The sequence below is a fragment of the Opisthocomus hoazin genome, chromosome 2 (assembly GCF_030867145.1).
Source record: "Opisthocomus hoazin isolate bOpiHoa1 chromosome 2, bOpiHoa1.hap1, whole genome shotgun sequence".
Lineage (NCBI taxonomy): Eukaryota > Metazoa > Chordata > Aves > Opisthocomiformes > Opisthocomidae > Opisthocomus > Opisthocomus hoazin.
Window position 1 is genome coordinate 2,639,506 of NC_134415.1, and position 15,746 is coordinate 2,655,251.

The 15,746-nt window shown below is 47.5% G+C and overlaps 1 protein-coding gene across 2 annotated transcripts in view; it reads right to left on the reverse strand.

Moving 5' to 3' along the window:
* Window positions 1-15,746, reverse strand: part of RPS6KA2 (ribosomal protein S6 kinase A2) — a 293,472-nt gene that overhangs the window by 22,591 nt on the left and 255,135 nt on the right. For both annotated transcript variants that reach the window (XM_075411804.1, XM_075411814.1), the window contains 2 exons: window positions 12,195-12,325; window positions 10,042-10,167 (listed from right to left, as the gene is read on the reverse strand). In XM_075411804.1, coding sequence (XP_075267919.1) covers window positions 10,042-10,167; window positions 12,195-12,325 — 257 coding nt within the window. The remainder of the gene's footprint in view (window positions 1-10,041; window positions 10,168-12,194; window positions 12,326-15,746) is intronic.

A 15,746-nucleotide genomic window follows, 5' to 3' on the forward strand; every position in this document is an offset into this window, starting at 1 on the left:
CAGAAAAAATCTAGCTAGCAATGAGAAACACCGTCATCTTGCGTTCTCCAGAGGCTCAGCCGTGCCAAGGAGAGAGGCACTGGGAGCTTCGCGACCGAACGGGAAGGGGGCTGAGGGAATCCCCACCCCAGAGGGGATGTGCAACCACCGCACATCTACGATTTGCCCTCACGCTGCATTCCAGAGGTGGTCTGCACGCATTTCTCCATTTCTGTCTGCCTCCTCTGCTTATTTGTTAAGTCTTAAGCAGCACCTTGATCCCATTTGGCCAAAAAGTCCCCAGCCAGCGATGGTTCTCGCTGCTACCAACAAGCTTGCTGCTCGTAGAAGTGCTCTCCTGGCTCTCCCCCCTGCCCTCTTCTTCCAGGTCCTTCCAGCAGAGCCCAGCCCTCCGTACTGGCCCATCCTTTCTGGCCTCATCTAGAGTACTGCGTCCAGTTCTGGGCTCCCCAGTTCAAGAAAGATGAAGAGCTACTGGAGAGAGTCCAGAGGAGGGCTACGAGGATGATGAGGGGACTGGAACATCTCCCCTACGAGGAGAGGCTGAGGGAACTGGGCTTGTTCAGCCTGGAGAAGAGAAGGCTGAGAGGGGACCTTATAAATGCTTACAAATATCTGAAGGGTGGGTGTCAGGAGGATGGGGCCAAGCTCTTTCCAGTGGTGCCCAGTGACAGGACAAGGGGCAATGGGCACAAACTGAGGCACAGGAAGTTCCGTCTGAACATGAGGAAGAACTTCTTCCCTCTGAGGGTGACGGAGCCCTGGAACAGGCTGCCCAGGGAGGTTGTGGAGTCTCCTTCTCTGGAGATATTCAAGACCCGCCTGGACAAGGTGCTGTGCAGCTTGCTGTAGGTGACCCTGCTTCAGCAGGAGGGTTGGGCTGGGTGACCCACAGAGGTCCCTTCCAACCCCTACTATTCTGTGATTCTGTGAAGCTGTAGCTGCGTGGTCCTGCCCATGTGAGCAGTGCTTCCTCAGAGAACCCGATTATTTCTGCGGCGAGAGTACCTGGCAGAAATCTGAACACAGATTGAAACAAGAGAAAAGCGAGACTCACTGAAGTTTTGCAGGTATTTGACTAAACCCAGATCTTAAAAAACAAGAACAACCTCTAAAATCTGCTACGCTGCTTCCTGCTGAGGTCAGTGAACTTGTAGACAGTGGCCCTGGTCTGGCGTGAAAGTCAGACCCTTTGATAAAGTTGTTGGAAATGGAAAAACCAAAAAAGGCTTCAAAAACATTCTCACACATCAGACAGAATATCCTCGTAGAACTTTCTCCACCACTCCTTTGCTACTTCACCCATTTTACTGCAAATCATTTTCTCTTTCCATCACAGAATCACAGAATGGTAGGGGTTAGAAGGGACCTCTGTGGGTCATCTAGTCCAACCCTCCCGCCGAAGCAGGGTCACCCACAGTAGGCTGTAGAGGACCTCGTCCAGGCGGATCTTGAATATCTCCAGAGAAGGAGACTCCACAGCCTCCCTGGGCAGCCTGGGCCAGGGGTCCGTCACCCTCAGAGGGAAGAAGTTCTTCGTCATATTCAGACGGAACTTCCTGTGCTTCAGTTTGTGCCCACTGCCCCTTGTCCTGTCGCTGGGCACCACTGAAAAGAGCTTGGCCCAAAGCTTCACGTCTAGAAGACACTGGTCCACGCTGTTTGCCATCACTCTTACCGTATCCACCACGGATCCCAGTTGTAGTCTTGGGCTCTGCACGCTGGTTTCTTTGCCCAGCACTCTGGAAAACAGCCCTCTCTATGCACATCTCTATGCCTGCATCTGCTCTGAAGCCTGCGTCTCCTACATGGCACCCTACAGCCTCCTGAGTCTGGGGCCACTATCAGTAGGAAGTGTCCTTCAGACAGCTGAAGTGTCCTTCAGACAGCGAAAGACATCTTTTACTGAAGGGTCTGGACAACAGGATTTCCTGAATCCCAGCTTCATAAACCAGATTTCATGGGAGAACATGGTAAGCGTTCTCTGTAGCTTATCAAGGTAAGAAGGGGTCTTCAACCTCTGACCCTGCATTTTGCCAGGCTATGTTTGCACTAATATGACAGATCCGACTTCTCTGAGGGGGAGGGCGTCTCGGTCATCTCCTTGAAAAGTCTGTTACCAACTGCTCTCACCACCAAACCTTTTTTTTTCTGAAACTCCCTTTTTTAGCTTCAAGACATTCTGTCTTGTCTTGCTGTCTTTAGCAGCCAAATGGTTGTCATCCATCATTTATATCACCTTAGAGATATTTATAGATTTTGGTCGCATCCCACTGGACTGTTGCCTGTCTTACATCATATATATTTGTAGCTCTCTTGATAGAGCTTGCCTTGTAATTCTTGCATATTTTCTGCTACAGATTTTCTTTAATTTATTTAGATTCTATCTTAAACCATGGATACCAAAATAGCATGTGGTCCCACAGGGCTTAGTAGTCCTACACAGGCACTAGAGGCAAAACTCACTTCTATGCAAGCACGTTAGTAAAACAGAAATCTACAGATTTGTTTTTCAATTTTGTTCATAAAACTTTAACCACACTAGCAACACATTTATGCAACGCTTGTCTGATGCTGTATTAAAATACTTGTATTCCCATCCCACAGATTAGTTGAGTATATTGAACAGCTTCACTACATCTCATTCAGGGAATGAAAGCAAATAAGAATGAAAGTTTTTGGGGAGACTGTGCTCAGAGATATTTTCTCAATAAAATATTAGAAACTATCTTTCAGAATCATCAGTACGATCTTGCAGAGGTAAGAGCTATGCTCTTCATAGGTGATTTGATAAGCCATCTCGGGGAAGAGCAAGGACAGTTAGAGGCTTATGGCAGCACGGTTCTCACTCCCATGTCCCGTCGGTTGGGTAAGAGGAGTTTTAATGAGGCCTTTTCTATCACATTATAGTCTTCCTGATGCCATTTTTGTTTAGCCTGGAGAAGGCTGAGAGGGGACCTTATAAATGCCTATCTGCAGGGTGAGGGTCAGGAGGACGGGGCCAAACTCTTTTGAGTGGTGCCCAGTGACAGGACAAAGGGCAACGGGCACAAACTGAAGCAGAGGAAGCTCCAGCTGAACAGGAGGAAGAACTTCTTCCCTCTGAGGGTGACGGAGCCCTGGCCCAGGCTGCCCAGGGAGGCTGTGGAGTCTCCTTCTCTGGAGATATTCCAGACCGACCTGGACGCGGTGCTGTGCAGCCTGCTCTGGGTGACCCTGCTTGGGCAGGGGGTTGGGCTGGGTGACCCACAGAGGTCCCTTCCAACCCCGAACATTCTGTGATTCTGTGAATTTTCCCTCCAAGCGTGAGGTCTGGTTGAGCCATACTCTCATCCACACAGACCTTCCTGTGCCAGCCACCCCGCAAAGTCAAGAGGGCTTTGCATGATTAGGGATCGAACGAGAACTGAGGCGGGACCTCAGCATCCGATCCGTTCCCACCCAGCCCATCCTCTCCCTTGCAGCGTCCCGTTACTGCTCCGCTCCAGCAGCAGGTAACCTCTGCTAAATTTCAAAGCTAAATTTAAAGGGGATGCATTGACCGGTGGCTCTGACCTGGAGACCCCTGCACCACGTTCTGGGAGGAATGGTGGGACGAGCAGCAGACGGGTACTTGCTGGCGTTGACAGGCTGACAGGCTCAGGGCCAAGAAATCTGAGGTTATCCAGCAAACTTTCCATTGACTTGCCTATTAAAATACCGATATATTTATCCGTGTTCCACCAGACACTAGGTACCTCCCAGACAGACAAAAATAGACACAAACCCTGCCCTGGAAATTTCACAGTCTGTTTCACTTCAGAGGAAAGGCACTTTAGGGACTTCCTACGGTTAAGGAGAAACAAATCTAAGCAACTCTCTCCAGATCTACAGACCCCTTAACTGTCACGGAGATTTGATGACCACTGGACTGGGGTTTTTTTCTTTTTTTTTTCCCTTTTCCTGTTCCAATAAATAAAGCTACATGTGTTCAGGATTTCTATTTTCTTTAAAAGAATTACAAAAACGTGCACCACACTGCACTCAATCTTAGAATACTACCTTTTATTTTTATTCACACTTTGTGCATTCAGCACTAGACTCCTGACAAAACCATAATGTAGGTTAGGGAAAAACAGCACAGCCAGCTAAATACCACTGTGTACCCTCCTGCCTTCAGATTAGTATGATCTTGAATCTACTTACACCAACCACCTAAAAGCAACCAAACCAAGACCATGAACACTGATGGGAGAGGAAAATGAAGTTTAAGGAAATTACGGAACAACTGTGGAATTCATACAGCTTTTGGTTACTACATCACTCATTGTTATTAGCAAATAAATAGAGGTATATAACAAACTGACCATGAGCCAGCAGTGTGCCCTGGCCACCAAGAAGGCCCATGGGATCCTGGGGTGCATTAGGAGGAGTGTGGCCAGCAGGTCGAGGGAGGTTCTCCTCCCGCTCTGCTCTGCCCTAGTGAGGCCCCATCTGGAGTACTGTGTCCAGTGCTGGGCTCCCCAGTTCAAGAAAGGTGAGGAGCTACTGGAGAGAGTCCAGCGGAGGGCTGTGAGGATGATGAGGGTACTGGAACATCTCTCCTACAAGGACAGGCTGAGGGAGCTGGGCTTGTTCAGCCTGGAGAAGAGAAGGCTGAGAGGGGACCTTATAAATGCTTACAAATATCTGCAGGGTGGGGGTCAGGAGGACGGGGCCAGACTCTTTCCAGTGGTGCCCAGCGACAGGACAAGGGACAACGGGCACAAACTGAAGCAGAGGAAGCTCCAGCTGAACAGGAGGAAGAACTTCTTCCCTCTGAGGGTGACGGAGCCCTGGCCCAGGCTGCCCAGAGGGGCTGTGGAGTCTCCTTCTCTGGAGATACTCAAGACCTGCTTGGACAAGGTCCTGTGCAGCCTGCTCTGGGTGACCCTGCTTCGGCAGGGGGTTGGGCTGGGTGACCCACAGAGGTCCCTTCCAGCCCCTGCCATTCTGTGATTCTGTGATTACACAGGCCTGCTAAAAACAGTTCCCACGAGTTGCTGACTTCTGTTTATTGAGAACATGTTGACAACACTTTTTTGCTGGTATTGCATTTTTACAGCTAATTAAAATGCACCTTCTTCCCAGTCTGCACATACCAAAACATGCCGAGACAGATGTACTTTCAGTGCTTCAGAATTGCCAGAATTATATATGAACTGTAGGACTTACTAGGACTCCAGCATAAACTAACCTGTACCCCAGAGGCGGACACAGGCTGCAAAATCTGGCTTTGCTCACAGCTGTGGAACATCTGGAGCCAAACAGTTGGTCAGTACATTAGAGAGATAGGAAAAAGTCATCAAATTCACATGTCTTTCGAGATCCAAATTCCACTGCGATACTGGCATCTGCAAAATCGGACTTGTCACTTGGGACTATCTCTGCTGTCTGCTTTTCTTCTTCAAGGGATGGAGAAATGTATACCCTGTCCTTCTACCCAGTTGTTCGCCCTGGCTCTAAGAGCACGGAAGAACCTAAAATCCATAAGACTTAACCAGTTAGATGTTCTTGTGACCTGGAGAAGAAAACAGTTGGCACCAAGCTGTTGAAGCTGGCCCCTGTGCCACCTGCCTCTGCCACCTCCGGGGCAGTTACCGTGTCGGGGTAGAACAGGCCATAGCAGCAGAAATTTCCACTTTGCTTTTATCCACCAGTAACCTCTCCTGGGGCTAAGGAATCCATCTACACAGAGAAATCTTTAGAAAAAGGGGGATGCAGTCAGGTCCTTTGCAAACTTACTTAAGCTGGCGTCGGCGAGAAGCACATCTGAAAATCCAGCTTGAAAACTTCACTACAAGCGGGGAGCCGCGCTTGAAACCAGCCAAGTGGTTTGAAGCGAAGAAAAACTTTTGGGAGACACTAATTGCATCAAATCTCTGGCAGGTTTGCAAAGATCTGATTCACCGAGAACTCTGAACTGTAGCACGTCCTTGGTTTTCCAAAACAGAGCTCTTATTCTGTTTAGGCTTCCACTGCAGACTTTTGTCCACCCCTCCCATCTGCTCTAGCATCATTCTTTTACTTAACTGACTTATTTTCTCCAGGTACTGATGTGACTGAAATAATTCGAGCTGATTTTCCTTTCCTTCTGACCTCACTGTTACATTTATACCCATGTGAAGTTTGTAGCTGTGATCAACAATGCCAGCTCCCTTCGCTATTAAAAATCTTTACGTCTGCCATAGTCAGGATGATCAACATTCTAGCAGAAGAATCTGAAACGCATTAGAGGTCCGTCAGAGGGGAAATATTCTTTTTTTGTCCCCATCTCTCTTCTTTATACCAGAGTCTAACAGAGCATTGAGAAGAATGAAGAATATGCTTACTTGTATTTCATGACTTTATGCTTTTTTTCACTTGGCAATGGGATGGAAAGAAAATCTAAGAGTAAAATTTCCAAAGTGCCTTCTGAGGTACTCAGAAGCGTATGTACATGCAGCAGGATATGATCCAGCGACTTGCTAACCCAACGGCCACCAGCACTGACCCAGGCAAGCTGGTTTCAGGGCGGACCCGGTTTGCAGGAAATCTGGCTGTCTACGAGGTTCTCTACTGCGTGGCACTGAAGTGCTCACGGGAGTGGAGATACAAGCCTGAATTCTTAAATATTCCATTTAGGAGCCTGAGGGAACATGTAAAATAGCCTTAGAGCTTATTATTAGCATTTCATTTTTACAGATGACATGGAAGAAGAGGAAACGGTGCGAGAAAATTCTCTTCTTCTGCGGGTTCAGCGACTGGCTTTACAAAGGGAGTTCGATGCCTAAAGGTGCGGAGGGGAGCCCAGGGGGGCTTCCCAAAGCACCCCAGCGAGCGGCGTGCCCAGTCTCACCGCACTCTGAAATGAGTGGAATTCCAGATCCGTTCACAACACCCACGCAGAACTTCTTTGCACTGCCAGACATCTAATTATCTGGATAAGACGGCCCGCAATTAGCTGCAGATGGCCAGCAAAAAGAACAGGGATGAAATCTTTTGCGTTTTAATAAGCATATTCTGCTTCTGGGCTAGGAAATGTTTTGTTTTTCTGGGTGGATTTTCTGGCTGCAGCTCTGACTCCAGTTCCTCTGGCTCGGTACTCGGCTGTCTCCATACGCAGCGACAGTAAACAAGGGCTGGGGAGCGGCGGTCTCCGCGGAGGGACGGTTTACCCGGTGACACGATGTGTGATGCCACCACACCACCTCCCTGCCTCCTTCCTTGTCACCAGTGTCCCCGGGGAGACGGGACGATGCTCTCCGACGCCTCGGCAGCTGGTCCTAAAGAAGGAGCTTTCAGCGAGGTGGTGCCAGGCGCAGACAAACCAGCGCTGCGGGTATTTTTTTCCCGTGAATGGGGTGTATTGGGGAGCACGGAGGAAATGTTACTGACTGAAAGCAATCAAGAGAGTCTAATTACAGGGATTTTTACAGAGAGAGTCAGACGCACGTCAAAAGGGACTGCTATATAATTAGGATAATATCAGTTGCAAGTCCTGTGCTATCTAATTACTGGTGGCACAGTGCAATCTTTATGAAAGCGAGCTACTTTGATAAGAAAATGATATCATCTTAATATGAAATAAAACCAAAATTGAAAGGCAAGTTAAATATTGGTAGGAATAATAATCCACGAGGTAGCACTCCGTGTGCTGGAAAGACAGAGCAGACAGAAACCCACCACCCACCTCCAGCCCCGAGTCTGTGCTACGCCTCTGCCCCGAGACGCTGCGGGTGCTGCCTAAATGGGCAGTCAGAATCAAGCCAGATGGGCACGACGAGGAAAGAGTCGTAAGAAGTGGAGGAGGAAAGTAATACAGAGAAGAAAGGTTAATAAAAAAGGGAAAGAGCATAAACCTAGCAATCGAAGCATTAAACTCTTCTGGAGTTTTGAGCGTCTCCACGTGCCGAGTTTGCTCCGGATCCAATGAGGGACCCTACACCCCCAGCTGCTGAGCTGGTGCTGGACCCTCTCGGATTCAGGCCCTGGGACATCCCCGAGGACCCAGGTCTTTCTGGTCTGGTCTCACACTGGCTGCATTAAACTGATAAAACTGTCAGAAATACTTGATATGAATAAATTACTAACGGTATTAATTTAATTTCACATGCATTCTGTTCATCACAGATTAATTACACAGAACCCATACCTACTACAACATAATGCCATCTGTTGATAAATGACCTGGACACTAGAAAACTCTAATTTCTCCGTTCATTAGAATTGAAAACCCTAGTATGTTCACGTGCAAGCCCACGGACCTGCTGGCAGGTCCATTCTTCTCATTATGGTGTAGCCTAGAAAATCAAAAAGTTATCTGAACAGTGACATCAACAGATTGTCAGTTGGTAGTGGGGAGACACTAAAACTTTCATGGACTTTCACAGATGCTGCATTATCATCAGTCTTGTAATGGAAAATAAGACTGAATAAAAGGTTTAATATTATTCTACTGACTACCTGCAGCTCATTTATCCCATGGACTGCAGACTGGATCACTTTAAGCTCCCATCGCCTCATTTAACAGCAAAGACATGATCTCATCTATAAGCTAAGTTTACATATCTTTTCTAAAATTTTAAAATAAGAAAAGTAGAGTGGAAATAGGCTAGAACCCCTCATTTACTTCAGGTTTGGTAAGCACATTTCTCTGTGCACTGATTTCAAGGAGCTACTTTTTGTCTTCTGCTCATTTAAGCAACCTGTTCCCAGGCGATCATAAAGGATGAAAGGACCTGACTTCACTGCCCATGTCTTTTCAAATTCTTTATAAATTCCTCATTTAATCTAACCTTGTCTCTTTTTGGTACAAGAACAAAAACATGAAATACTTTTCTAACGTATGAGCGTTTTAATTGGTATGCCATTTTCTTAAGGAAGATTGAGTGTTTGGAACTCTTGAGTCGCAACCTCCCAACCGCGTGCCACGTACCCGGGTCCGTTCTGCCCTCCGTGACAGCTGCGTGTGGTTTATTGAATAGCATTTCATAGAGATGGTGACTTAGTCCTCTGAGCACAACCTTCCAACGCAGCTCTACTGAAGTTCTTCCCTGGTAGAAAAGGTTCCCTCAGAGCTACATCCCAGCAGCCTCCCGGTCTCTGCGGCTGCGGGGACTCTGTTTTATGTAGCGTTGCTTCATCAGGTCTGAAGTTCACTGACTTATCTTTAATATCCAGATAAATCCCAGTGAACTAATATTTTACATCTCTGCTGAAGATTGCCTTTTGCTCCTTTGTGTAACATCTTGGTGTTGAATGCCAAGGAGACAAAAGGAAATCTGAGTTTTTGAAGGTGATCATGGTTTTCACTGAGAAATCGGTCTAATCACAATAAAAAATGTCAGAACTAATTAACTTGAGAAAGAATAAAATGCTATTTTAACTTTGCAATCATTTTATACATTATTTTGTTTATTTCTGATGGTTCAATATAGCATCTGTTAAAAATACTATCTAGTTTGCATGGAGCATGGCTGAAATGACAAGCAGGGTTTCCATGCAAGACTGTACAGGCTTTCTCCATTTGGGAATTTTACTTGGTCAGACTATGGTGTGAGAAATCATTGAAGGCTTATCATGAAACCTGTCATCTTAAGAAAGGAAGAGAGGAAGGAAGGAAAAGAGAAGGAAGGAAGGAAGGAAGGAAGGAAGGAAGGAAGGAAGGGAGGGAGGGAGGGAGGGAGGGAGGGAGGGAGGGAGGGAGGGAGGGAGGGAGGGAGGAAGGGAGGGAGGGAGGGAGGAAGAGAGGAAGGGAGGGAGGGAGGGAGGGAGGAAGGGAGGAAGGGAGGAAGGGAGGAAGGGAGGAAGGGAGGAAGGGAGGAAGGGAGGAAGGGAGGAAGGGGAGGAAGGAGAGGAAGGAGAGGAAGGAGAGGAAGGAGAGGAAGGAGAGGAAGGAGAGGAAGGAGAGGAAGGGAGGGAGGACAAGCAATACCCGCCAACAAGAAATAAGCCAACACGATATCCGCTGACCGCACTGCTGCCCAGGCTGGCAGCGCAGTCTCAACCACATTTCTGGCGTCTACCAGAAGGTTTTCTTACCTTCACTGCAAACTCTGTTTCTGTAGCTTTATGAACACATCTCTTGCAGACTGAATAGGAGCCAATTCCTATGTCCTCCTTGATCTCGTAGCCGTCCGTAAAGTGAATGTTGTTCCCATGTAGCTGCTGTAGGGAAAGACACGAGACACAAGGTAACCAGGACATGGCTACACCAAAGCAAGGACTAGCCTTGTCTTAAGAAAGGAAGTGCTGGATCTCATCTCCTTCACAGAGCAATCTTCCCCTTAGGAGTTTTTCCAAGTCCAGTTAAAAAAAACTCTGAAGCTCTTTACTTAAACAAGCGTGTCCCCTTCCTTTTTACCTTTTTCCAGTCTGTAAGATGGAGTTGTCCATGTAGAAGTAACGGCAAAAAAAGATGTGATTTTCTAAACTATTTATGGACTGGAGGCAATCACTTCCCATTAGAAATTCACAGGAAATTGTGGGCCCAAATCCCCTGAGAAACCCACATATCTTGACAACAGAAACTTATTCCTGATTACTGAGGGGCCAGATAACTTGTAAACTCCTAATAGCTTCACAGCCTCCTAAACAGATACCCCACATATGGGGTGTGCCTCCAGACCACTGGAAGTCTTGTCCAGGATACATTTAATTATGATTTCTGCGTGAGAGAAAAGTTACTATTTTAAGCCAACCTAATTTAGGAAAATGTATTACTCGTGAAAAAAGCAAGAAAATACTTTAAAATTTCTGATTTTATTTATTGAAGAGTATAAAATGAACTACAGCACCATTAGTTCGTATGCTCTTTGGAACATGTCTGGGCAGGTGGATTGCTTGGAAGGTGAAACCCCAATCCGAGGCCTTGCTGCAAATTCCACCTTAGGAGGCAAAAAATGACCAGCAACTCTCAAAATCCTCTAGGATCCTCTGTCTAGAAAAAGTATTCTTGCTCTCAAAGTCCACACAGAACCTTCTAAACTGCAAGACATGCATGTGTTACATTCAATACATTTTTACAAAGCAAACCCCAGGAATATATATAAAATTTCTGGGATGTAATTGCTTGGGTAACATTTCCCTTACTGTTGAGTAAGAGAATCTTTAAGAATATGACATATTCTGCTGTAAATTATTAAAATAGGGATGAAAACTAAGAAAACCCATGAGCACCGCAGGCAGAGGCTCTCCCCGTGAGCCATGCGTACCTCTTGCCGCGGGCAGGAGAGGAACTTTTTCCTCGCGGGAAGATCTGCTGCACTTTTGAGCATCCTCAGTTCTCTCTCCCGATTCCCTGTCCTGCTGATCTATCGAGCCATTTGTAGCAATTTACTTCTGGTTTACACTGCAGTAAGTGGAGAGCGTGTTGTGGGGGAATGGCGGCGAAGAACCAAGTGCCTGGCAAGCGTCCTTCCCCCGGGGCTGTGTGAGTACACCCAGGCTCTTCTGCAACAGCAGGAGGAACACGGTGGCCTCTTACACCCAGGAGCTTGGGCTCCGTCTCTCCGGGAGCCTGCAGCAGTGGTTCATCGAGCCCCTTTGCCCACGCTGGACCATATCATCCAAGATAAACCAGCTGAAAATGGCGTGCATTCACTGAAGGAACAACACTTCATTACCTGCCCCATATGCACAACTGGAATAGTGTTTTGGGTACCTAGCAGCACTTCTCATTTCAGTCGTGGTAAGGTGCAATTTCTATTTCCTTTATACAGGCTGTGGAGAATGTGAACCTAAAGATAAAAGCCCTTGGGGAAAAAAAAAATTCTCATTTTCCACCTCCTACGTGCCGCATGTAAACACCTCCTACCTATGGACAAGGGGCAACGGGCACAAACTGAAGCCGAGGAAGTTCCAGCTGAACAGGAGGAAGAACTTCTTCACTCTGAGGGTGGCGGAGCCTTGGAACAGGCTGCCCAGGGAGGTTGTGGAGTCTCCTTCTCTGGAGATATTCAAGACCCACCTGGACGTGGTCCTCTACAACCTACTGTAGGTGACCCTGCTTCAGCAGGAGGGTTGGACTGGGTGACCCACAGAGGTCCCTGCCAACCCCTACCATTCTGTGATTCTGTGATTGATTCTATGCTGGGCAGCCATGAAATACCAGAGAGAACGCTGAGGCAGTTTAAATGCACTCTGCACATCTCTACCTGCCCACCAAATGCGAAGCGCAACGCCGGCACCGGTACCTGCACGATCGGGTGGACGGCGATTTTGTGCGCATCTTGCTGTCCAGGCTCCTGCACCAAGTTAGAGGCAACGAAGCTGAACCCTCTGAAAAGGTGATGAGCGTTGGCACTTGGAGGAACACCCGGGGAATCTGTAGGAGGAGGAGGAAAAGGGCCTCGTCAGCCGCACAGAAGATCAGAAAGTAATAGCACAGCACCCACAACGAAGTCACCCCTGCCAGTCACCAGCAGGTCCTGCTGAACTGGCCAACACACGTGAACGTAATCCACCACCGTAGCAAGGCTTTGGCGTGCCTTCTCCATCCCTTTCCTCTGCATCTGAACAGTGCAGGGGTATTGTTCGCAAGGATCTCTCCTCTTTGATACAAGGGGGGGTTTTTACAGCACAGAGGGAGAAGGACGGCGAGGCTAGGAGAAGGATGGATGCCTCAAAGCAGGGCACCCTTTTGGCTTAGAAGAGGTTCTCCAGGGAGCAGCAAAAAAGCTGCAGGATCTGTCCATCACACCACACCTCGACTACAGAAATTACACAGGCTGAAGCGCTTTCTGGGTAACGTGGTATGTTGTGTGGGTCAGGAGAATGTAGAGAAGACAGGACCTGAAGCAGGTGTAAAAGCACGATGCTCCAGTCACGGTGGTTTGAAGCCTCATAAGGATCTTTCTGCAGCAGCTTTAGGAGCTGGGACTTACTCCAGGGAAGGTGCTGGTTGACTTGTCCTCAGGTCAACATAATGGCTAGGAGTGTTTTAACTAATCCTCATGGAGATTTTCTCCTCACTCCTTCCCCTCACATGGCAAATCCAGGGGAGGATGGAAGAGCCCTGAATTATTCTGCCTTTGGGATGAAATAACGAGAGGGCAGTTCCTGGTAGCTACACCAGCACTCGGTGAGAGAAACAGCCTGCCAAACTGAGAAGAGCTGCACTTCAAGTTCTGAAAGGCTTTCAAGAGATCTTTCTCCCCAGTTATGTTTTGTCCCAGGTATTTTCATCAGCAGGTAAGAGTTGCGTTGCCAACCATTCCTGGGTACCTGCCTGGGTCTTATAGAACCTAGAGTACTCAAAGGTGCCCACTTATTACTTGTTCTTTTTTTTTGTCCTCACCCCCTTCACCCTTCACGTTTCTTGCAGTGCAAAATATGATTTACCACGGCAAGGTTACAAAGCCAAACTTCCTTTAGAAAGCCATCTCCTTGTACAAGTGTGGAAACACCCGGCTTCACTAGAGTAAGTAAAATATCCAACTCGCCTGCCTACACCATCCCCACCACCCATTTGTGTGCAGGGCAATGGCGTGGAAGACTGCTTATGCTCGAGGTCCTGGAGATAGGTGAGGATGTATCTCCTGGGGGGGACATCCCCGGTGTAAATTTACTAGCCAACTGAACAGAGGGCCTGAAGCCAGAATATGGTAGGAGCAAATTATCTGCTGGGAAATAAACAGAACGGAGCCTGCAGCTAATTCTGTGTCTCATGACAAAGGGATCTCAGCTTGGACAGGAGTCAGAAATAAGCGCAGCAAGTCAGACCTCGCTGCGGAGAGGTTTGTCTTTTGGTAAAATGACGTGGGCTCTTTGTTTCTCTCCGTGGATTGACGGGCACTCTCCTCGCAAATACACGGATGAATCACACCAGACCTCTTGCATCACTGGGTGCTTCTTACGACAGCATCTGCACAACAGTGATTTTCCAAGAGGGACTAATTAAGAGGAAAAAATGTTTGTTTTAAAAAAGGAATGACAATAATTCAAATCTGATCACTCCTGAACTTCAGAAGAGCTGTGATCCGGCTCTGAAATGGAAGTGCCAGGTCATCTCTATTTAAAAATAACTGTTCCTTCATAATTCACTGACAATCTCTTTATCAAACACTGTAGAAGCACTGATTATTTGGTGTGTATTAAATATTCATCACCAACCGATATGCCCATCATATGAATTAAATGTTAGAACACCTGTGTTAAGTGCAAAATTAGGTTTAAATCATGCTAATTAACTGATAGCTATGAAACGGAAATAATTTTCCCAGTCTCGATAAATCCAGAATCATTTCATACGACTGAATTGGACCCACTTGCGAACACCAATCTTGTCTAATAGTTCTCTTTCTCCCTGTGAAAGTCTTACTGCTTTCTCCCACTAGAGCATCTCATTTTACGGGATTTTCAAAGGCCTCGTAAATCTTAAGTAATTTACTTCCGTATGCTTTACTGGGGTTAGCAAACATTATTATCTTCTTTGCAGAGGAGGAAATATAGATCCTTCAGGTGCAATCTGACGTATTTTTTCTCCGCAGTCAAGCCAGCCTCAGGCATCCCTGCCGGTTGCAGCCTGCTGCCCCGCCACTCGCCATGGCGCAAACACTTGCGGGCTGGCCGGATCCTCGTTCAAGCCACCATTTACAACCTGGATCACTCCGGTCTCCTGCTCCCTGGGAGGAGCTGAGTCAGCACAGAGGAGATGTGGGTCCATAGCAGTGGATGTGGGAAACCAGCAGCCAGAAAAAGCGACTCCAACTCAGACGCATCCCTGAGAAAAAGGGAGGCAAAACTATACCCGTAGAGATGAGCTGTCGGTGTCAGGAACAAACTGAAGCAGAGGAAGCTTCAGCTGAACATGAGGAAGAACTTCTTCCCTCTGAGGGTGACGGAGCCCTGGAACAGGCTGCCCAGGGAGGTTGTGGAGTCTCCTTCTCTGGAGATATTCAAGACCCACCTGGACAAGATTCTCTACAACCTACTGTAGGTGACCCTGCTTCGGCAGGGGGGTTGGACTAGATGACCCACAGAGGTCCCTTCCAACCCCTACTATTCTGTGATTCTGTGATTCTGTAACCGCACCTCTGGCACGCTCAGAGCTGAGGTCAAGGATCCACGGAAAGCTGTTTCAACCTCCAGGCTAAAGAAATTTTCTGAGATACAGCAAATTACTGGCCTGGCAAGCTACCGGATCCAAAACTTGGACATAAACCTGTTTCCAGGCAGGAGAAGTCATTCGTAAAGCCGGAGTGCAAAATGACTGCGTGTATCTGTGCCCCCTCCTGTGTTCATTAAAACACAACTGCCCTATTATCATCAAACAGGAATTATTACAGGGTTTTCTGGCTGGGTACGTGCTCAGTAACAGGGTAAGTTTGTACGGGGCCTATGTCACGACCGAAAAAACACAAAAAGAAAGGTTCTTGTCTGATTCCACCACTATTCAACACCCCTGCGATGCTCTCCCCCTTTCTGGGTGACCCGACCAGCCAACAGTCAGGGGCTGCAAACTACGTGGCCGGTCTGCAAGGGCTCTTCCATCGCTCTGGAAGTGTAAAGGGATTCACACGTCCAGTTACACCCATTTTGAAAGGTGGGGGTTTGATTCTCAGGCCACTTTCTGTAATAGCATGAAGTAGAATGGAGGCAGGCCATCTCCCCCCGCCCCAGCCACCACCCCAAAAAAAACCTTCCAAGTCAGTGTCTTGCACGAGAAATCAAACTGAATTAGGCAAGATTAATAGCATCTAGGGTGTAAAATACAACCCTGGGCGTCAGCACGTGCATGAAGTATA